Consider the following 23,134-nt stretch of genomic DNA (forward strand, 5'->3'; position numbering starts at 1 on the left):
AAACTTAGGAGTCCAGGTTCCCGGGGGCTCTCTCATTCATCTTGGGGCATCTTCTGCCCTCTCTTGGTCTGTTTCCTCTTCTGTAAAAACATGGGCATCTATGATTCATTTCAGAGGACCAGAACCTATTGAGGGGAGGAAACAGTTACTCCACACTCCGGATGGTAGACCAAAAACTAGATTTAAAGGAAAATATGTCACTGATGCTTTTCAGTCCAACGGTCAGGTGTGATGAAGGAAGGAATCCCCCTGTCTCTTCCCCAGGATTTGTCTGGGGACCTCTTCTGGAAAATTCTGATACCATCAAGAGAGAGTTCTGGGATGGACAAAGGAAGAGTAAGGACCATATCCTAGGTGAAGAACAGCCCGTGGAGCCTTGTACCCCCATCAGCGACAAGAAGAGAACGGCTGCAGGCTGCTGAAGCCCACAGCACCTACGAATTTACTCCTGTGGCTTTGCCAAGTGTAGTGGTACCTCAGACATTTCCGACTTGTTCCTTCTCTTTTCCAACTCTCTCCTCAACAAACGCACATTTCCTAATATAATGTCACAACAGAAGCCAAATAGACCTTGAATTTTTACATCTGAAATTATAAAACAGTTAAAGTGGGGGGGGGGGTTTAAAGAACCTCATATGAAAGTCGCACAGGTTCTGATCATTCAGTTCCAAGACACCAAACACACCGCAGGTGTCCCCACTGAAAGGCCCCTCCTGGGTGGAGAGCCACGGAATTCACAGGGGCGGGAGGGTGCCTCCTCCCTTTTCTGCCTGGGTGCCCACCATGTTTTTAAGTCGATGCCACCTGGCAAGTTTCAAAAGTGCGTTTCTGAGACCCCTTCCATTTACTCTCCCAGCCAGTGGCCAAGTGCACAGCCCCTCAGAAGGAGAAATGCAAGAAGCAGGTGGGGTGGGGGATCCCAGTATGCGAAATCACCACAAGTACAAATCCCCCTAGACTTACCATCGCCCAGGGGCAAGTCTCTGGGCAACAGGTCCTTCTAGGGCTCTGCTTGCAGAGGCTCCGCTGGGGGCACGCCACTGCTGAGAAAATTGGGCAGGAGTCACCTTAACACCAGCATATGCCCTAAAAAAGGCGGGAGGGAGATTGGGGCATGTTCCCAAAACATTTATTAAAAAGGCGAGACCCCTTCAGCAGCCTCCAGGTTAAGAGACCGCGATTGTGCCAAGCAGGGCAGGTTTAAAACGTGGTTCCCTCCTCCACCCACAGCCACCGAGCCCCGTTCCCTTACCTGTGCTCCGCGCCCCTTGGCTTTGCGACCCCGTGCCAGGGACAAGGGAGAGGCCGCTCCTGGGCCCGCCGCACGCCCCGTCCCAAGACCCCGGCCGGCTCTCCCCGGGCGTTTGGTGGCGAGCCCGGAGGGGGCGTGAGCCAGGTGCGCTCTTCCCCGGGACGCCGGCTTCCCCGAGAAGCGCTCGGGCCTCGCAGCCGAGCTCAGGTGCGGCGCAAACAAAACCTAACAAAGCCCGCAACGCCGCCCCGCCGCCGAGTCCACGCGGGCCGCAGGACGTCCGCGCTACTGGAAAGGACGGCTGAGGGCCGAGCATCCCCACTCCCGGAGCGCAAACGAGTAATCGGTGCCCCTGCCGAGGCCGCTGGCGGAGCCCGGGGCGCGCGGGCCCTGGCGGCGCAGAGATGGCTCGAGCTCTGACTCACCGGGACAAGCAAGCGCGGCTGGGAGCGCACGGCGGGACGCGGGCGCCGAGGCCGCTGTGCTGGCCCTCGGGCTCGGCTCGGGCCAGGGGGCGCTGCAGGCCCGCAGGAGGGGCGCCCGGGGTGGGAGCCACGTGGGACACCTGTAGCTTTCGCGGAAGGGTGGCGGCGAGCGCGGCGCGGGCCGTGGGAGGTGCATCAAGCGCTTCTGGGAACTGGGCCCGCATCCTTTCTCGCGTTTTAACACCGCGTTGGCCGGGTGGGCAAATATAAGTACTTACTTCTGCGCGGGTCTCCAGGTCTCTGAGGGGTGGAGCGGGGAACACCGTGCCTCCCGCTGTGGACTCCGCAGGCTTCATTGCTCAGACCCATGCGAAAATGTTGACTTTGGCACCGCTTCTGTTTGTCATGGCAAATGCCGTTTACCTGCCTGTGCAATTATTGCAGGTGGGAGGTAATAAGCAGGCCTTTTCGGCAGGGCGTCCTCGATTAAGTCAACAGGTGCTGAATTTTTAAAAATCAGACGCCAGCAAGCAAAATGGCACAATGCCTATATAAAGTGCTAAATAAATGTTGGCTATTCCTGCATAATCTATAGTTTTCACACTTCATCAGTAAAGTGTCATTGCACGTGTGCTCATTGCAAAAAAAGAAAATGCCAGTAAGGAACTTGCAGAACCACACCTATTCCACCACCAAGAGATAATCACTGTTATTGGGTGTATGTTCTCCCAGTAAATTTACATAAAAATTTACATTTTCAGTTCAGACCGTACACACTGTAACATAACCAGCTCTTCTATTTCTCTTCTTGAACATCTATGCTTTTACCCACTACTTAATGTCCTTAATGTATTTAACCTATTGTTGGACATTAACTTTTTATCACACAATTAGATATTCCTGTTTTTGTCCAATTACTTGGAGTAAACTGCAAAAAGGTAAATTTCTGGACTATAGGATATATGCAATTTAAGGCTGTTCATGTGTATTGTCAAACTGCCCTCCAGGAATATCAGCCTGTTTCCTCTTTCCATACCCCTCCCCCATTATTCTTGTAAATGTCAGTTCCATAGACTAATAAATTTTTTTTAAGCTTTTCCTTCTTAAAAAAATTCTAGGGGCACCTGGGTGGCTCAGTTGGTTAAGCGTCTGCCTTTGGCTCGGGTCATGATCCCAAGGTCCTGGGATGGAGCCCTACATTGGGCTCCCTGCTCAGCAGAGAGCCGGCTTTTCCCTCTCCTCCCCGCTTGTGCTCTCGCTCTCAAATAATATCTTTAAAAAAAACTCTAAAAACATTTCAATTTCTCAGTTGGTTTCCAACACTCCTAACATTAAGCTTCCAGTGAAAGTGACCTGTGGTACATACGTGTTGCCAACTTCACAGAAGTGGGGGAGAAAAGGACTTTTCACCTAATTCCTTCCAGTAACACCGAGCACCCTACTGTAAAAACGCAGCAGCATAAGCAATGCGGGAGCACCCATGCAGGGGAACTTAGCAGGTCTAAATGCTTGGTGGAAGGAGGGGGGTCCTCTACATCTGAACAGGCATGGTCTCATTGAAATACAATGCAAGCCAAATAGGTCATTTTAAATGTTTCAGTAGCCACATTTAAGAAGTAGAAAGGAACAGGTGAACTATTAACCCAGAAGATCCCAAATATCTTGTGTAAACAACATAAAATAGGTATTTTATACAAAGTCTTTAGAATCCTATATTTTATATGTATAGCACATCCCAGTTTGGACTAGCCTTATTTTAAGTGTCTAACCACATGTGGTGTGGCCTGTGACACTCCAGGGGTTTGAGAAGGGCAGACCAAGTCCTGCCCAAAGTGGATATTTCCCAGCAGACAGCCCTCTCCTCCACTGTTGTGATTGTGATTGGTTGCTAAGCTAACATTTACCAGCATACCTTTACCTAATCAGGTTTACCTCAGACAAGTCAAATTTCAATTCTGGATGTTCCTGGCAGTTTCATGGCTTTAATTGGAGGGGACATTCCACATTTTCATTCCATGGTTAAGAAGTAAAAGGCTAAAACTATACATACTGGTGGAGATACCAGTTGCTTCAAACTCCTTCACATCAAAGTACAGCCTACCCCAGATGCCTGTCAGACCTAGCAGATGCACGTGCAGGGAGGAGGGAAAGGCAGGTGGCTCAGGCTATGGAGAGTGGAAAGGGTGGAGGCTTTTTACACGAAGAGAAGCTGGGCAGCTACTCCTGTCATTCACAGCAAGCCCTCCTTTGTGAACATTTAAAAAATAAGGCATTGTGAAGAACCATCATCCCAAAGAGTTTGTGAGCCTCTTGCTTCCAAGGACTTACCTTCTTCCTCTTTGCAGCCCCAATTCTTGCTAACTCTATGCATAAGTGCCTTTTCACAATGTTGAGCTGCCCTGTACAGCAGGTCTCGGGGAACACACAAGGCATGAAGACTAGGAGTTTCGTGCAGAGATTAACTGGACTTCGGCACTCAGGAGTACATAGCGGGTGACACCCAGTGTTGTGGAATGACCACCTCTTTGGAAGTGAAGGAATCCGGGGTTCCCGATCCAGCTCTCCTGCCTACTGGCTTTGTGACAGAGCAAAGATGCTTAACGTTTGCTCAGTTTTCTGGCCTACAAAATTAAAGGTTCATGAGTGCAATGGTTCCCAAATATGTGGAAGCCCCAAATTCCTTGTACCTAGCCTGTCAAATGATGAAAGCAAGGTGGAACATGTATGAAAAGACCCAAAGAAGGATACAGAGCTGCAAACGTGGACTTCCCAGAACCCTCTAGAGAAGTGAAAGAGCAGGAGGAAACAGTGCATATTGAAATGGCCAAGAAAGCATCTGAGAGGAAAGGGTCTGATTCTCGAGTGCTCCACAGGCAGCACATTAAGCCAGAGCAAAAACCATGGAGCCAAGGCAATGAGAGAACACATTCTGGCAAGGGGACACGAACAGAAATACTGCATCTCAAAGCCAGAGACCCTTGGGCTTGGGGTAGATACCAACTGCTCTAAAGGTTAAAGCATACCACCCAACTCCTTAAGACAGTGAGAAGAATCACACACAAGGTTATTGGATTTGCTTCCGGGAAATGGGATGCTTTCTGGCTGAGTCAAGGAAACATGGGATATCTCCAAAGGCAAGGGCTTGGGTAACATCATTCATTCGATCAACAGCCAAAACCATGTAAGCACTCTACTCCTTCGAACTGCCAATACTTCCAAATTTTCTATCTTCCGTCTTCACACATGGATGACTGCCTTACTGTGTTTGCTGAATGCATTTTGAAAGGAATTTGGGCACACACCTGGGGGGAGAAGGGCTTCTGATTTACAATAAGCCTCAGTCGGCCTCACTTCCTAGAAGGGTTATCACTACAAGGTCTTAAAAGTGGCATCACCTCAGGGTCTCAAGGTAAAAAGGAAAGCGCAGGAAAATGGCTGGGCCTGGGCAGCTCAGGTCTTCAATGAAACCAATTTTGGGTTATCCTAAAGCTACAGTTGATGTTGAAGAGGCTTCCCAGGGAAGATGGACAGCAGTGCCTAAGCGGGAAGTTGAACAACATGCAGGGCCTCAGAAAACATGTCAGCAGATCTTTGGTGAGGCTCTGCCGCTCCCGCCCCGTGCAGACAGACACGCAGTCGTCCTACTGTAACTGAACCTCCATTTAATTCTGGTAAAGCAAAATCACCCTAGGACTCTTAAAACTGCCTGTTTGGAACCACAGCCTGTCCTCCAATTCCTTTCATCTGGAAAAACAAAGCATAAACCATCCTTGAGAATCATGTTTAATGAGTAAATGCTGCTTGGGTGCCTGACCAGCTACAGAACCACCTGAACTGGTAAGCAGCCTCGGGGTTACTCTCCCGCCCGCCCCAGAAGGGATCAATTTGCCCAGTCCCAGCCCCAGTTGTGTCAGTGATGAGCCCACCAGTTACACTAATGGTTTATTGCTCTGGGCTGTCAGCCGCCAGGCAGCAAGCCTCATGATCACTTAATTCCTCTCCCGGAATCTGTTTAGGGCCCTGCAGATAAGGATCCTCGCCTCCTGGTTTTCGTCTTCTGGAGCCCTTACTACACAGCAAGAGAGCTCAAGTTCAGCATATCAGTGACCCTCATTCACAGTTCTGTGACTTTTACATTTCTAGTTGCCCCAGGCAAAAGAATTCTACCAAAAGAAAAGGCATATTGAATAAACCTCTACACACAACTTTATCTCAATAATTACATGGTGTCTGCCAAGGAATAATTTGTTTGGTTATACAGCTTCAGCAATATTGTACTTATCTGACTGGACTACACGATTGAGGAAAACTGGACACCAAAATCTGCAGGTGTGATAGATCATTCACGACCCTAATAAACAATAAACACAGCACACCTACCTTGATCCCAGGCAAGCAGAGAGAGGTCAATCAATACTTGAATCATGTTAATAATGCTAAAGTAGGTCCAATAGAGGATTCTATAAAATTAATCCAGATCTCTACTTGTGAATCTAGTGCTATAGATAGCATTAGTCTCTTCTGGGGAACAAGACAAAGAGCTGAACCACCAGATATTAAACTCCATTTAATTAAACTCTGTATTCAGGGGCGCCTGGGTGGCACAGCAGTTAAGCGTCTGCCTTCGGCTCAGGGCGTGATCCCGGCGTTATGGGATCGAGCCCCACATCAGGCACCTCCGCTATGAGCCTGCTTCTTCCTCTCCCACTCCCCCTGCTTGTGTTCCCTCTCTCGCTGGCTGTCTCTATCTCTGTCAAATAAATAAATAAAATCTTTAAAAATAATAATAATAATTAAACTCTGTATTCAAATTTCCAGGAGCATATAAAACCTTGGAATCTGAGAAACTGTGACTTAGATTTTTTTTTATGTGTTCTTCGACTTGCTTCTCTAACGTCCCACAAATGAAAAGGCCAATTTTGTGATTCCAGTTTTCATCTGCGTTTTCATGGTGGCTGGAATTAAACTGAAAATGAACAAACTAAGCATCCTGTGCTCCTAGTATGTACAGAAAAGTTAGCAAAAACAGTGGCCATGAGAACACAAGGCTGAAAAAAAATGAAAGGATTTTGAGCAAAGCACATCATTTTCATCCAATAAAAGCACATCAATATTTGAACTTTTTACATGAGGAAAAATTCCATTTAATCTGGCTGACACGTTACCAGTAAAAGAAAAAAAAAGTCTTTAATTTCTTGAGTTGGTGACGACATCTTAGGTTATCAGAGTCTGATACTTAAAACATGGAAAAATTCCCAAACAGAAATATACAGGTTAGCAGGAAAGTCAGCTGGTCCATAATTCTGCACATGTGAGTTTAGAAGAAACTAAGATTACTTTATGTGCTTCAAGAAAAATATATACTCTAACTTCAATTTTTAACTTACATTGTTAACTGTATTTGTACTTCGGGAAATATAAGTTCTACCTACAATAACAAAGTCTAAGTGGCTACAGATTTGAAGGGTATGGATGGCAGGAGCAGAAAAGAGAAAGTTCCTTCCCCCTGGAGTGGCTGAGAGCCCAAGGGCAGACCCTGTGCCCAGAGGCCAAAGGCAAAGAGGTCCAAGTTAGGATGGAGAGAAAGCAGCTGATGAGCTTAGAGTGGACAGGAAAAGAAGAGCCAGGACCGAAGCAACAACAAGCCAAAGAACATTTATTAAGTGGAAGAGGCAGAGGAGGACAGGGAGAGCGGGGCACGTTTTATTATGATATATGCCAAACGTACAGAAAAATCCAAAAAAAATAAAACTCCTACACAACTATCAACTAGCTTTATCTGCTACTAACATGGAGCCGTATTTTCTTCAGTACTTTAAGTCCTAAAAATTTATATATACAGTAGAAAGCCTCTGTGCATCCCTTCCCAACATCCCCCATGAATGTGGTATGAAACTTTCATGCAAGACTTATTTGGGAGGAAGAATCAGAGGGAAAAGTAAAACTATCCAACCTAACAGAAGAGCAGCAAGCAAACAAAAACGGAGGCACAGGAGACAGCCTTCCCAGCCAACAAAGACACAGCAGCTGTGCTGTCTTTAAGTCCAGCCTTCGAGGTCTCCTTTCTCCTAAGTGTTCATCTCTGAGAGACACTGCTTCTGAAAGAGAAGAATCAACTCTCGTTATGCCTTCTATACAAACTCCATCACTATGGCTCTTAATTTCTATCTCAAACCCAACAGTCACTTTTAACCGAAAGTAGCACGTTCAAGTCATTCACACACCTCCCCACCGGGGCTGCATATTAGCTACAGCCATTTGTACTCCCCTCGATCAATGTAAAACACAGCTGCGCTCTCCTTCAGATGGAAAATTTTCTGTTAACGTGTGTGTTGAAGTATTTATTTATCACGTCTGAGCCACAGATAACAGTTTTCTGTTCTCATCACCATAGCACTCCTAGTGGGGCAATTTTACAGTTATTAACAAATTTCTCCAGGAGAGACTAAACACTTCCATTTGAAACATATTTTCTCTGTATCTAGGAAGAACAATTTAAGAGGGTAAATATTCAACTATACTTTCACCACAATGAAGCAAGCATGCTTAAGCAACCATGTATGTAATTTTTTCTAATATAACTCCTTGGGGTTCTGTGCCCCCCAGAACTTATCTAAGGACACTGTAGCAGAGAGAGAGCAGCCTGGGTTCTAAGAACTGGTTCCGTGTGTGTGTGTGTGTGTGTGTGTGTGTGTGTGTGAGAGAGAGAGAGAGAGAGAGAGAGAGAGAGAGAGAGATCTTGTGCAGCCATGCAACCTCTCGTAGTCTCAGCCTCATCTATAAAATGGGGTCTGCTTTCTTTTCGGGAGTATTGTGACGAATAAATATGTGACTAGATGTTCAAATGCTTTTAAAATAATATATAAGGTTTTTCTATATTCAAATGTGGATAAAATATGTATTTCCACAGTAAAGGAAAAGCCAGTTCAACTACTATGCTTTAAATCAAGTTGTTTTTTTTTTTAAAGCAAGTTCTTCAATCTATGTAGAAACAAAAGAAAATCTAGCTTTCATCTTGTGTTAGCACTCTCAGAACCCTTATGAAAAAGACACAAATAAAAACTATGATGATTTGGTGCTAGGACTAAATTCCAGAAGTTCATGTCATTGCATGTCCCTTAATCTACGAAGTCATTAAAGATTTTACCTTACTTTTAAATTTTTAATTTCATATTTCTAAACTCAAGTACACAAGACAGCAGTCAGTATTGAAACTGAATGTTATTAACAAGGACTGAAGGTAGTAACTGCAACATAAGTCAGCATTTATTAGAAATAACACAAATCTTGTAAAGAAAATATATCAGGAGGCTCAAAACTGTTGCTGTAGCATTAATGACACTTGGAATTCAGTTGTACTTTCTTAGAAACAAACAACACAACTGCATTACCACACGGAGAGGATGCCTCTGTTCACACAGCGGGCCCCCGCTTGAGGTCCCCCATGCCTGCAGAGGGCGGTACCACCCACCCAGAGCTCGACTTGCAGGGGGGCTGACAGGCTGTGCTTCAGCCACAAGAGTGCATGGATGAAGGAAATCAAAAGATCCCCTGCTTTTGGCTGGAATTATATCAATTAGACAAGGCAGGAAGGACAGTTTCATTTTCATCAGAAATTGTAATTGGCTACAGATCACAAAGTACCTTCCGAGGGCTGTTCTGGAGCAAAGCATCCCAGGCAGTAAAAAAACCAGGGGGAACTGTTGCTTAAAACTCAAGATTATTGTTTGTAAGCACTAGAAGCACCACAGCCAAAGCAGAGCAGGTTTCATTTGGAAATGAAGTACACTATCAGTGCAGCCCATTTTCCATTCTTGGCCCTTTAGAACCTCTTCACAGAAAGTGCTAACCAGGGGTGCCTGGGTTGAGCGTCCGACTCTTGGTTTTGGCTCAGGTCATGATCTCGGGGTTGTAAGATCAAGCCCTGTGTTGGGCTCTGTGCTCAGTGGGGCATCTGCTTGAGAATCTCTCTCTCCCTCTACCCCTCCCCATCCCACCTCCATGTGCTCTTTCTCTAATCTTCTTTCAGAAAAAGCCCAAAACATTTTTATAGCAGCATGAACAAGTGGGTTAATTTCATGTCTAGACACAAAGAATGTGAGGCAAAGCTTTATCTCAACAATTTTTACAAGTCCCTCCACGTTATCAATAACATGGGCATTCAGAATCAAACAACAGTAAGGTGAGTGGTTGCACCTGAACACCCCTGGACTCGGTCCCATTAGCGGAGCCAAAGTAAGATTATACAATTAAACCTAGAAGACAGCAAAAACATTACAACCAGAGCTCAGATCATCAGGTCACAAAACAAAGAACACGTCATCAGTTCTACCCTGACAAGCCTAGAGATGTCCTGTTGAAGTGGAGAAAACATCAAATTTAACTTACTTAACTTTTTAACAATTTTTTCATTTCGATAAATTTATTCTGATTGGTTGGATTGTTTAAGAGGAAGAGAAGAATCTGTTCATGTTTTTCAACCTATGGGTGAAGAAAAAGAGTATTATTTCATTTCTAAAAATTTAAGGAGTACAATTTCACTTCAAGGAAATTCTACCCACTTGTTTCTGTAACTCTGTGCAACAGCAATTCATCCTGCATGTCTTTTCTAAAGGCAAACACAACAAGCCATTAGAGAACATACACCATAACTAACAAAAGAACTGCGGAGTCTGAATATACACATCTCTGCCCCTTATGCACAGGTTCAAACTTTAAAGGACTTGACCAATTAACTTCTCATTTGGGCTTTAATATCCTCTTCTACTGCACCCTGCGTTTCACCAAATGAATACCCCCGTCTCCAAGATTTAAGTCTTTTGCCTATCATATATGGGATATTTCTTTGGCCAAGGGTAGGTCTGCCAAATAATCACCTTATGAGATATCCATAAGATCCAATCTCAAAAATACAAACTCCTATTACTTTCAATCTCAGGATTGAAAGTAAGCTGGAAGTAATTCTGAATGCTAGACATTTCTAAAGCTCTCAGCATCAATGCTATCACCAATGAGATCAGCAATGCTGCTCAGCCTAAGCTAAGGAAAATCTGGCCTGGGAGGCCTGCATCTACCCAGCGGGTCCCCTGAGGTGGCAATAGGAGTCGCACCTTGCCACTAGATTTGTAAAGGGGGAGGATGAAGGGAACGTGACCACAGAGAGTAAGAAACACCAGGTCACCTACATTGATTACATCTGTTCTTAATTACACTTACATCTGTCATTAATTAAACTTGAAAAAAATACCTGTACTTAAAGCACTTTGCTTTTTAGATGTGATGTTTTTTGCCAGACCATATGTCACCAGCTTTTCGGCTATATTGATAGTACCATTTTCAGAGCATTTCTCAACCGACACTGTATGGACATTCTTGATAATTCCTTTTACGGAAAGCATTACGCTCTGATTCAACATGAAATTTTTTAGTAGTTCTATTACTAATTGAGAACAGCTTCCGTTCAATTCCATTAGTCCTGGGAAAACAACTGAATATTAATCTTCCAGTCCCTTAAAAAAAGATAAATATTTACATATATATCGTCTAAAGACAATAAACGAAAGTCTCACTTTAGCTGGGCGTAGGTATGCTTTGATATACGATTGCTGTTGCATTAAAAAAAAATCACTCAATAGATATTCACTGATCCCTATTATGTGTCAAGCACTAATCTGGGTCTAGAGGGCATAAGCAGACAACTGTCTGCTGCCATGGACGGATTACGTTATAATGGGAGAAGCAAACAATAAAATTTTCCAACTCTCTCCCCAAGTCAAAACCAAAGCAGACTACGAGGCAGTGCATGAGCTCTTCTCTGCTGGGACCACTAGGTAATGAGATCAGGGGTATGGGTAAAAAGCTACTTTAGCACTCCCATTCGCTTTATTCAAACACCAACCGAAGGGCTAAACATGTGCAGATACAGTACACAGCCAATCGTCCCAAATGGTGTCATCTCTGGTCTCTCAAGAGAGCACCGTGACAGAGCAGACAGGCTCTTAGGTAAGGGTCAGATGGCCCAGCTCCCCTGGCTCTGCCATTTCTAGCTGTGCAACCTGGGGCCAGACACAATCCCCAAACAACAGTGGGTAACAATGTAATTTTTGTGAGACTGAAATAAGGGATGAAAGATACGGATTTTTTTTTTTTTTTTTTGCAAACTCTGCTTGATATTTAGAAATCTGGGCAGTTACTGAAATGCCCATTTGATTCAGACATGGGGCTATAAAAGAGGAGGAAAACAAAAAAAAATCACACAGATATCCCATTTGGAAAGTGACTTAACTGCCTACCTTCAAGTGAACATTTAATAATTTGGAAAGGAAGCTCCAGGTGGCTGGTGGAAATTGGCTGCACTCTGGAAAGAGGCAGAATTTCAATGTTTCCGTAGTCTGCATAGAGTACTTTCACATCAGCATCTGATGTCCCCAGAACAATGGCACGGTACCAGAAGTCGTCACCTGAAAATATAGTGGAGTCTCAGGCAGGAAGTCACATGAAATGACCCCCGCCCTCCCTTAAGATGGTTATTCACAGTTACATTTACATTAGTGAGAAATTCATGCCAACATTTCAGGTTAGAGTCCAGATGAAACACAAGCATCACCTCCACTTCTTCCAGATCCTACTAAAAAGACAATTACATGATTAAAAAGAAAATGGCACACAACCACAAGGATAGAGGACAAGAGAGACGACAGTTTAATATTGGAAGCTGGAAAGCAGATGGCAGGAATGGAAATGATTTAGCAGAGCTCAACCAAAGCTGGCTATGGGGAAGCAAACCAGCATCTTCCTTTGCATCTGAAATCCCCAAGTCCTAATAATTAATACATTCCAAAGTAATAGTAAAGGATGGAGCTGAAAATGAGGACTGGGTAAAGAAAGCAGACTTACTTCCCAAGACAACTGAATAGACTATCGTTTACAAACACATTTACATATAATACTTAATTTAAAGTTGCTGAAGAGGATGATCAGTTCTATGTTCACGTGTTTTAACAAAGCTTAGAATGCCCACCCCATTTCAAGGCATCTGCTCCTACTCAAGGGCAGAAGACTAGAGGTTTCTTCTCCAGAGAGGATGAACCAGATAGACTACTGGACTCAGAAACATGAGGCAGTGCAGAGGAAGTTGTTTACCAAGAACACTGTCGGGCAAGCTATACACACCAAGCAGAAGACAACCATCCCAAGGGAAATGCACTTCAAAATACCAACAAGCAAGAGTCCCCAGTGAAATGGCAGGGCCCCATCACCCAACAGGGAAGGCCACCGGTGCACAAGCTCTGCCCACAAAGAAGCTTCCAATCAACTTCTAAGTGCCCCCTCAGAAGTGAACAGCACGGGATCACCAGACACTTGAAGAAAATTTCCAACATGACAGAGAAGACCAAAACAAACAGGAACTCAAAGAAACAGGGAGAAGACAGTGACAATTAGAAGAATGATATCAACACCCCCGAATTGCCGTCCCTCCTTGAAATAAGAGCAAGTCAGTATTAAAGACACAGACTTGAGAAGACAAAAAAGCTATTGAAACTAAAGATGTGGTATCAGAAGTGAAACACTCAATAAACTGGAAGATAAAACTGAGGAACTCTCTTGAAAAAATAAGCACAAAAGGTGAAAGAGAAAAGAGGAAACTTAGCAGAAGAGTTTCAAGTCCAACATTAGAATATTTGGAGTTCCTGGGACACCTGGGTGGCTCAGTCAGTCAAGCATCCGACTCTTGATTTTTAACTCAGGTCATGATCTCAGTGTCTTGAGATCGAGCCCAGTGTGGGACTTCATGCTCAGTGGGGAGTCTGCGTGAGATTTTCTCTCACTCTTTCCTCTGCCCCTCCCCGTTGTGCTCTCTCCAAAATAAATAAATCTTAAAAAAAAAAAAAAAGAATATCTGGAGTTTCTAACAGAACAGAAAATGAAAGGGAATAAAAAAAATTCAGAAAACTTTCTCAAAACTGAAGCCCATCAATTCCTAGACTTAAGGGCTCACCCACTAGAAGTGCCCAACGCAATGGTGAAGACTAATACCAGGTCACATCGTGAATTTCAAAACATGGAATGAAGGGATTACTAAAAGTTCCAGAAAAGGAAAAAATACGTACAAAGTTTGGAGAGTCTAAATGACCTCTCTTTTGACCAGCAACATCAACAGCTTTAAAAAACAATAAAAGCGGGGCACCTGGCTGGCTCGTTGGTAGAGTTTGAGCTCCTGATCTTGCGGTTGTGACTTCGAACCCCATGCTAGGTACAGAGATTCCCTTAATAAAAAATTAAAAAAAAAAAAAAAAGCAATGCCTTTAAAATTTTAAGGCAACGATGATTTCCAATCTAGAATTCTGTATCGAGGCTACCTCTCAATTAACTACGAGGGTAGAATAAAGACGTTTTTCAAACATGGGAAAACATGGGGAGATAACAGAAAATTTATCTTACACACATCTTTTCTCAGTTTCTGGAGGATGGGATCTACCCAAATATTGGAATAAATCCAAAGTAAGGATTTCAGAAAACAAGGTGAGATGAGGGAGGAAGAAACAGAAAACATGGTGGGATGGGAGAGAAATCTGTGAAATCCAAGGGAGTGGTGTGGAAACCACCCCAGACGTGGTGTGGCTCACGTCTGGAGGACAAGCAGGCTGGCTAGGATGTCAGAGGCTGCAAGTGCTGGCAACATAATAAAAGCTGATAAAGTACAGGAGGTTTCACTAGGAGACTCTGCACCAATGCAGAGAACTGAGATAATCAGTGAAAGTATACAGAAGAGTACTAACAACAACAACAAAGGCAAAAGAGATATGTAACCATGTATCTCCTATGTCATAGTGCACCACGTGGCTAGGCTGTCAACAGTGTTCATGCAATTCCAATAAATAAAGAATACTTATCTAACCAAAAATTGTGACATATTTCTATCAGGAAGAAAGGGAGGGAAAGTGTAGATCCACTTATCATACAAAAGAAAAACTAAACATAATACATTTAACTGTAAATCTAAATTTAAATTAAAAATTTTTTTAAATGAACTCTATGTGGACAACAGACTGAAAGCATTTCAAATCCGTTGCTAGCAAGAGGAAGATGAAATTGGCCCACTCACAAACTTTTGGCACATATGGACATTTCTTTAAGATGCCTACGGAGTGATATGCTTCTGGAACTTACAAAACAACTTATATCCTTTGACTCAGCAATTCCCCAAATTTCTGCCCAAGAATATTCACTCACTAAAAGAAATTTGTTAACATGAAACATTAAACAACAGGACTATGGTTAAGTGTACCTGATTCAACAAGTCTGACTTTTTGAAGCATTTATTCCTTTTTTAGTACATTCATAAAGTTCTATAAATTATTTGCAACTCCTCCATATATAAATATGTTATTGGTCCACCACATACAGGAGAGTTATCTAGAGCTGATTATCTCAAAGTACTGACAAGCTTGTAGATAACTACCTATATCATTACCTAAATATAATCTATGGTTACAGAACAGAAAAGCTGGATGACCCCAGCATATGAATTAAACCTACAACCACCTTGTTTTTAACAAAACAAAATGCGCACCTAACAAAATACACAGGATTTCATGTAAAAGAGAACAAAAAATTTCCCCTTTAATGTTTTATTTAAAAGGACCTTACTTGTATATTTGGCACAGCACGCATCTCCAATTCTGGGTCTATAAGACACTCGGCTTTTCTGACTATTGCAATATTCTAACAATGCAGCTGTCAATACACACAATCTTTCCTGATCTTCTGAAACATAAAAAAAGCAATCTTTTGTGAAGAAGTTTTCAATGCTACTGGTTAGACAGTATACAAAAACAGTGTCAAATCAAATCACTCAAAAAAACCCAATTACATTTATATTTTAAGAATACATAGGGGCGCCTGGGTGGCACAACGGTTAAGCGTCTGCCTTTGGCTCAGGGCGTGATCCTGGCGTTGTGGGATCGAGCCCCACATCAGGCTCCTCCGCTATGAGCCTGCTTCTTCCTCTCCCACTCCCCTGCTTGTGTTCCCTCTCTCGCTGGCTGTCTCTATCTCTGTCGAATAAATAAATAAAATCTTTAAAAAAAAAAAAAAGAATACATAAAACCACTCGTGGTTACCTTGTACAAAAGGGATCTAATGCTGGGAGGGAGTAAGAAGGAAGCCTCTGGAAAGCTAATTTCTAGATCAGGGTGGTTATACTAGTGCGTTCACACCACAGAAACTTATAAAGTCATACTTTCACAATTTTTCAGTATCCTTTTCAGGAAGTGTGTTACAGTTAATGAGATAAAACAAAGTACTTCCAATTCATCAGGATTCAATAATCCTAAGTCCCTGCTTTCCACTACACTGATTAAAGATGATGATTTAATTTTTAATTTCTTACTGGAGATAGATTTAAGAGCACTTGGTATCACCACAATTTGTGGTTTAACAATTTGAAACAAAGGTTCACTTTCTCAGCCTTCAAGTACCTGCAATTATTTTGAATAGCCATCACCAACTTGCACTAACACTCTGACACTACAAAGGATAAATTCAAATATATTGAAGCGATTTCTTAATTATAAACTTCCATGAAACAACAGAACATTCATACGCTACTTTTCTTCAGGTTTAGGTGGAGTATAAAACATTTCTCTAAGTTTCTAAGCTATAGTAACAGTGATTATAGACTAATTTATAAAGTACTCTTTCAATATACCAAATTTTCTTAAAAGGTCATAGATGGTTAGCTTTGTAAATGCATTTCAATATAGATAGTATCTATTTCTTGTGATAGTATCTATTTTTAAACAAGAAATTATACAGCAATTAAGGACACTATTTTCTTATAAAAAGCCATAAACTGGGTTGGATAGGTGCTAAATGCAGAGCATTTTCCCTTCATGTTCACATATGTGTTTGCATAACTAAATATGCCTGTAGTGTTATGATGGCCAATTCTTCCTTAAAACACTGAATAAAACAAAAATCACCAGCCTCCCCTCTCTCTCATTTCCTCAAGAGTTCAGATAAGCACTTTCATCATACAGTTAAAAGGATGAGCATAAATAGGTCTCAAATTTTGGTTTCTTACCTGGCATCTCATTTGGTAGAGCATAAAACAAGAGCGGGTTTACGATTTCTAATATGGTTGCTTGTACAGTTTTATTAACTGGCAATTCTATCGTCCTCCATGGCTCCGCTGAAGAGATGGCTGAAAACATACAAAACAGACCTTGTATAAAACAGATCAAGTTGTTATTCTCTTCCAGTTATAAACTCAATTTATTCATCAACTGAATCAACATTCACAAATCCCTAAAATGAAAATCTGTATTTTCACAAAACAATCTATTCACGGATTCTATGAGTGTTACAAAAAAGTCCAATCTAGAATGAGAATCTTTGACCTACTGCACTCCTGTATTATTTCTGTAATATATTTTCATTTCCATAATATATTTAATGTAAATCTTATAACTGATTCATACTTTAGGGGATACATAACTGTATGATGCAAAACTACCTGATCAATAACTACGATGAAAATGAGTACAGTGTTTAATAAAACCATGTTTCAATATATACTATTTTTATTTTTTTTAAAAGATTTATTTATGAGAGAGTGAGTGAGTGCATGAGCCGTTGAGGAGGGAAGGCGCAGACGAGGAGATGGAGAGCGAGAATCTGAAGCAGGCTCCACGTTGAGCTGGGAGCACAAAGCTGGGCTCAATCTCACCACCCTGAGGTCTCTCACCACCTGAGCTGAAACCAAGAGTCAACCAACTGCTCCCTCCGAGGCACCCCAATAAATACTAATTGTAGTAACCTATTATTAACCTATTTCCACGAAGCATGTATTCCTACAGAAAACTGCATCATTTGACTAGAAAAATTTTTACAGCCCATAAAAGCAAAAGATAACAAATTTAAATAACAAATCAATGGCTTAAACATGTTACCTTGAAGCCCCAGGACATCAACTTGAAGATCACGTCTACTAACAGGTCTATTACTTGTCAAGTCTTTACGTGGAGAACTACTTTTTAAAACCAGATGTTCATCAATCAGAACATCACTAATTATTCTGGGGTAAGAAGTGGAGAGATCAGTGAGCTCGATTCCCACTCCCTGTCCAGTGATTTCAACCACTCGGGCTTGGAGTTTTATCCCTGCAACGCACATCTGAAATCTTGCTATGGCTTCTTCAGTCCAGTGTTTGTTTCTAGGCTGTATATCTGGCAAATAAGAATAGCATTAAAAAGAATTCTGTGCCCGAGCTGCATTTTTGCTTCAATAGTGTCTGGGACTAATCCTTGTCAAGTGTTCCATTTGGGTCAGCGATTTGGAGTATCTTTTTTAATGTTCAATTACATCTCTACATCTCCCATGCCTAAGTTACAGATAACACATTTGTAAACATACTACTTGGGGTTTTAGGGGACTCAGAAATTTTCCTTATTTTCCACTAATATACCTTTACCTGGCATTTTTCCAATAAGCAAAAACAGGGTTAGAAGCCACCACTGTGTTCTGTTACACATACAATGATGAGTTACTAATTATGCTGCTAGAAGATCTCAACCATACATTTTCACTTCTGTGGACAGTTTCCTAATGGTGATTTCAGAATGTTAAAACTACTTAACGAAAAATTATTTTTCTGATAATTTTGGCTTATACTCTTATTTTTAGAACAGTAATCCTCAAATTTGAGTGTGCATCTGAATTACCTAGAGGGCTCGTTAAAACAGATTTCAGGGTCCCATCCTAGAATTTCCAATTTAGTAGACCTTGGTGGAGAACTGAAAATCTGCAGTTTGAATAAGTTCTCAAGTTGATGCTGCTTGTCCGGGGGCCACATTTTAAGAAGCACGGACATAAAACATGGTAATTAAAAATAATCTGAAACAGACTTAGTGTAGTAAGTAGAAATAAAACATGCAAAAGGAAAAATAAAGAGCATCTATGCTGCCAGACATGAGCACTATTAACATTCTGGTACCCAACCTTCCACAATTTTCATGCGCATGTGTAAAGACTTGCATGCACAGACATACTCATTTCTTTCATAAAGAAACCTTTGCAACAATAATAGGTCTTATGGATATAATGCCAGGTAGTGTTAAGTGCTTTATATTTTTCATCTCTTTTATACTTAATGACTCCTTGAGGAAGATACTATTATTTTCCAGATGAGGAATCAGAAGCACCAGAGGGTTTGAATCATTTGCCTAAGATTCTCACAGCCGGTGAGTTGGTTCCAGAGCCTGTCCTTCTAATCACAATGCCGTCCTGTATCTCTTCTATAACTAGCATGCTTCATGTACCTCATGAACAATTCTTCATATTAATAACCCACGGTTAACATCATTTTAATGACTGTGTGGTAAGAGGAAACACTTAAATCTAACTTTGCATGTCAGAAAAATTCTGTTTCTAAGCATTAATCCTCACAACAACCAACTGAAATAGGTACTACTACTGTCAATTATCCGTATCATCATTTAACCACACCCCTGTAATTGGCTATTTAGGTGGTTTTGCTATTATTAACAGCAGTATAATGAATTTCCTTGTAGGTAAACTGCGAAATTCCAAGATCATTTCTTTGGAATAAATTATTACAAGTGAAAATGCTGAGACAAAAGGTAGGAATATTTGAAGATCCTAAGAAATCCTGCAAAATGCCTTCAAAAGAACACATCGCTTTTCACTCCCATCTCAAACACAGAAAAGCAGCTGCTTCCCTACTTTAACATCAACACTGAACATTTCGGCCAGTATCTTCAAAAGTACGTTTCTAAATTCTATAATATGAAGCAAGATCTTCTAATTCACATGTTAAAATTATAAACGTTAATATTTAAAAGTACATATACCCTAAGTATTAGAAGATAGTTGAGAAAGTTTCTTATTCTGCACCATACCTACTAACCAGCACCGTATTCCTTGAAATGGAAGTTTTAAAAATTTGGATGGGATCATTTGGAGTTCATCCGCAGTAACTTCTTCCATGTTCCCATAATCCACAAAATGGACTTTAATGTTTCCATCCGGTAAGATTTCCTTGACTAAAGCACGATACCAATTACCATCACCTATATTTAACACAAAGTATATAACATGGGACATTATTTCCATTAACATTTGAAATTTTTGTCTTCAAAAGAAAAAAAAATCCTTTGTCTAAAGTAACTAAATTTGCTCTTTCTCCAGATGATGTCTTCAATTTTTCATTCAGAAATCCCCAGAATTCTCAAAATCCATTTTTTAGAATACATCCAAAATTTTTATAGCACCACACTTTAACATCAGAGGTAAATTGAAGATTTCATTCATCACCTATCCAATAAACGGAATGTGAAAGTGAAGGGAAGACTTCATAACCTTGAACATATCTGTCAATCTGGAAAGCTTACGATACTCTCGTAACTAAGAACAAACTGTTTTACTTGTCATTAGTAAAATAACGTAAAAAGCAAATAGAAAAACTCATGCAATGAAATTAAGGTGTTTCATTAAATATACTTTCAAACTAAACATGCACAGGGTGACCAGAAGAAACAATGAACCTGCAGTGAACAGGTTTCTCGGTATCTAATTTAATATCAGAAATTCTGGAAAGAAAAGCATTTAACAAAGTTTAACAAAGTTGAGCTAAGAAAGTTTCATTTGGAGGTTCCTTGCTACCAAGAGAAGATAAAACAGGATACTTTAAGCATTCATTTAGTCTTGTGAGGAACATTTGCTTAAACCTCAGGAAGAAAATGCACACTCAATAAGGACTGAACATCAGGAAACAAAAGTCTCTATCAATGAAGTCAAGAGTCTATCAACTGCAACTTACCTGCAAAAAAAGCACAACACGGACACCCTATTTCTGCCCTAAAATCACTGGGCACCTTCTGCTGGCAATATTCCGCTAATGACTTGTTCAAATCATTGAGTTTCTTTAAAGCTGAAAACAATACATACAGTATTCAATATTTAAAAAGCATGCAGAATACAGATTTTCCTCTGAAGTTGAGAAATGTTTTGATCATACAATCTCAGGTACATTCCCAAGCAACTATTAAGTAAACACTAGATGCTTTTCTCTTTTATTAAAAAGTTAATTGGGAAAATAGTCATTATTAGTTAACGCTCTTGGTAACCCCCTACTACGGCATTGTCATCAGCATACCAGAGCATGAGCTTTGCATAGGGATAAGGACACTGTGTACAAACCTGTACAGAAGTGACCTACAAGCTGGCCTGGAGGAGGACACATAAGCACTACGAGGATGCACAGAAGTCTGTTGAGGAAACAGAGAGGTGAGCTGTGCGTGCTAAAGCTTGCATCGAGAAAGAGGACAAAGAGGGGGTAACTGCAGAAGGAAGAAATGGCTCTGAGGCAAAGTACAGAATTAAGCAGCCAAAACTTATTTGGCAGGAGCAGTCTGGCAACGCAGGGAAGGTGAACCACTGAAGAACACACCAGCCACGTGCTGAGAAAGATACAAACCACAGAGAGCTTTAAAATGCTGAGAGGCGCCTGGGTGGCTCAGTCAGTTAAGTGTCCAACTCTTGATTTCAGCTCCAGTCATGACCTCAGGGTCCTGAGATGGAGCCCTGCTTCTGGCTCCCCACTCAGCGGGGAGTCTGCTTCTCTCCCTCTTCTCCTCCATCTGCATCCCCCACCCTCCTTGCCCCAGCATGCTCTTTCTCAAAATAAATAAATCTTATTAAAAAAAGAAGAAGAAGAAGAAGAAGAAGAAGAAGAAAAGACTATGCAAACTTATTAGTCCAAGACATAGTGGAAAATAAAAGTGCAAAAATCATTTACAGTATTTCACCATTTATGCCTACACAAACAGGGATACACATACAAGCATATGCATAGAAAAGATATCATTATTTATTCTGAAAAGATTTAGAAAATTGAGAGGGACTGGGAAATTTACTTCCCACTATACATTTTTCTTTTAATTTTTTTTATTACATTATGTTAGTCACCATACAGTACATCCCTGGTTTCCGATGTAAAGTTCGATGATTCATTAGTTGCGTATAACACCCAGTGCACCATGCAATACATGCCCTCCTTACTACCCATCACCAGTCTATCCCATTCCCCTACCCCCCTCCCCTCTGAAGCCCTCAGTCTGTTTCTCAGAGTCCATAGTCCCCCATGCTTCATTCCCCCTTCTGATTACCCCCCTTTCTTTATCCCTTTCTTCTCCTACCAATCCTCCTAGTTCTTATGTTCCATAGATGAGAGAAACCATATGATAATTGTCTTTCTCTGCTTGACTTATTTCACTTAGCATTATCTCCTCCAGTGCCATCCATGTTGCAGCAAATGTTGAGAACTCATTCTGATAGCTGAGTAATATTCCATTGTATATATGGACCACAGCTTCTTAATCCAGTCATCTGTTGAAGGGCATCTCGGTTCCTTCCACGATTTAGCTATTGTGGATAATGCTGTTATGAACATTGGGGTGCATATGGCCCTTCTCTTCACTATGTCTGTATCTTTGGGGTAGATACCCAGTAGTGCAATGGCTGGGTCATAGGGTAGCTCAATTTTTAACTTTTTAAGGGACCTCCACACTGTTTTCCAGAGTGGCTACACCAACCTGCATTCCCACCAACAATGTAGGAGGGATACCCTTTCTCCACATCCTCTCCAGCAATTGCTGTTTCCTGCCTTGTCAATTTTTGCCATTCTAACTGGCGTAAGGTGGTATCTCTGTGGTTTTGATTTGAATTTCCCTGATGGCTAATGATTTTGAACATTTTTTCATGTGTCTGTTAGCCATTTGTATGTCCTCATTGGAAAAGTGTCTGTTCATATCTTCTGCCCATTTTATGATGTTTGTTTCTTGCGTATTGAGTTTGAAAAGTTCTTTGTGGATCTTGGATACCAGTCTTTTATCTGTAGCATCATTTGCAAATATATTCTCCCATTGCGTGGGCTGCCTCTTAGTTTTTTTGATTGTTTCCTGGGCTGTGCAGAAGCTTTTTATTTTGATGAAGTCCCACCAAAATTAGAGCAGAAATCAACGAATCAGAAACCAGGGGTACAGTAGAGCAGATCAACAGAGCTAGAAGCTGGTTCTTTGAGAGAATTAATAACATTGACAGACCTCTGGCAAGACTTATCCAAAAGAATAGAGAAAGGACCCAAATTAATAAAACTATGAATAAAAAAGGAGAGGTCACAACCAACAACAATGAAATTGGAAGGATTATTAGAAACTTTTATCAACAGCTTTATATGCCAATAAATTAAGCAATCTGGAAGAGATGGAGGCCTTCCTGGAAACCCATAAACTACCAAGACTGAAACAGGAGGAAATTGATTTTTTAAATAGGACAATTAATTATGAAGAGATTGAGTCAGCGATAAACAACCTTCCAAAAAAATAAAACTCCAGGCCCGGATGGTTTTCCTGGGGAATTCTACCAAACATTCAAA

At 41.4% G+C, this 23,134-nt stretch overlaps 2 protein-coding genes across 2 annotated transcripts in view; both read right to left on the reverse strand.

Moving 5' to 3' along the window:
- Window positions 1-1,670, reverse strand: part of VWA2 (von Willebrand factor A domain containing 2) — a 45,701-nt gene extending 44,031 nt beyond the window's left edge. The window contains exons 1-2 of the mRNA XM_026494179.4: window positions 1,253-1,670; window positions 964-1,086 (exon numbers count right to left, since the gene is read on the reverse strand). The gene's annotated coding sequence lies outside the window, so the exon portion shown is untranslated. The remainder of the gene's footprint in view (window positions 1-963; window positions 1,087-1,252) is intronic.
- An 8,395-nt stretch (window positions 1,671-10,065) lies between these two features.
- The window catches only part of TDRD1 (tudor domain containing 1), a 52,332-nt gene continuing 39,263 nt past the window's right edge, over window positions 10,066-23,134 (reverse strand). Inside the window, exons 17-24 of the mRNA XM_057308595.1 lie at window positions 20,519-20,629; window positions 19,599-19,769; window positions 17,631-17,906; window positions 16,763-16,882; window positions 15,328-15,444; window positions 11,970-12,137; window positions 10,239-10,285; window positions 10,066-10,158 (exon numbers count right to left, since the gene is read on the reverse strand). Coding sequence (XP_057164578.1) covers window positions 10,066-10,158; window positions 10,239-10,285; window positions 11,970-12,137; window positions 15,328-15,444; window positions 16,763-16,882; window positions 17,631-17,906; window positions 19,599-19,769; window positions 20,519-20,629 — 1,103 coding nt within the window. The remainder of the gene's footprint in view (window positions 10,159-10,238; window positions 10,286-11,969; window positions 12,138-15,327; window positions 15,445-16,762; window positions 16,883-17,630; window positions 17,907-19,598; window positions 19,770-20,518; window positions 20,630-23,134) is intronic.

This window comes from Ursus arctos, unplaced genomic scaffold (assembly GCF_023065955.2).
Source record: "Ursus arctos isolate Adak ecotype North America unplaced genomic scaffold, UrsArc2.0 scaffold_7, whole genome shotgun sequence".
NCBI classification, from domain to species: domain Eukaryota; kingdom Metazoa; phylum Chordata; class Mammalia; order Carnivora; family Ursidae; genus Ursus; species Ursus arctos.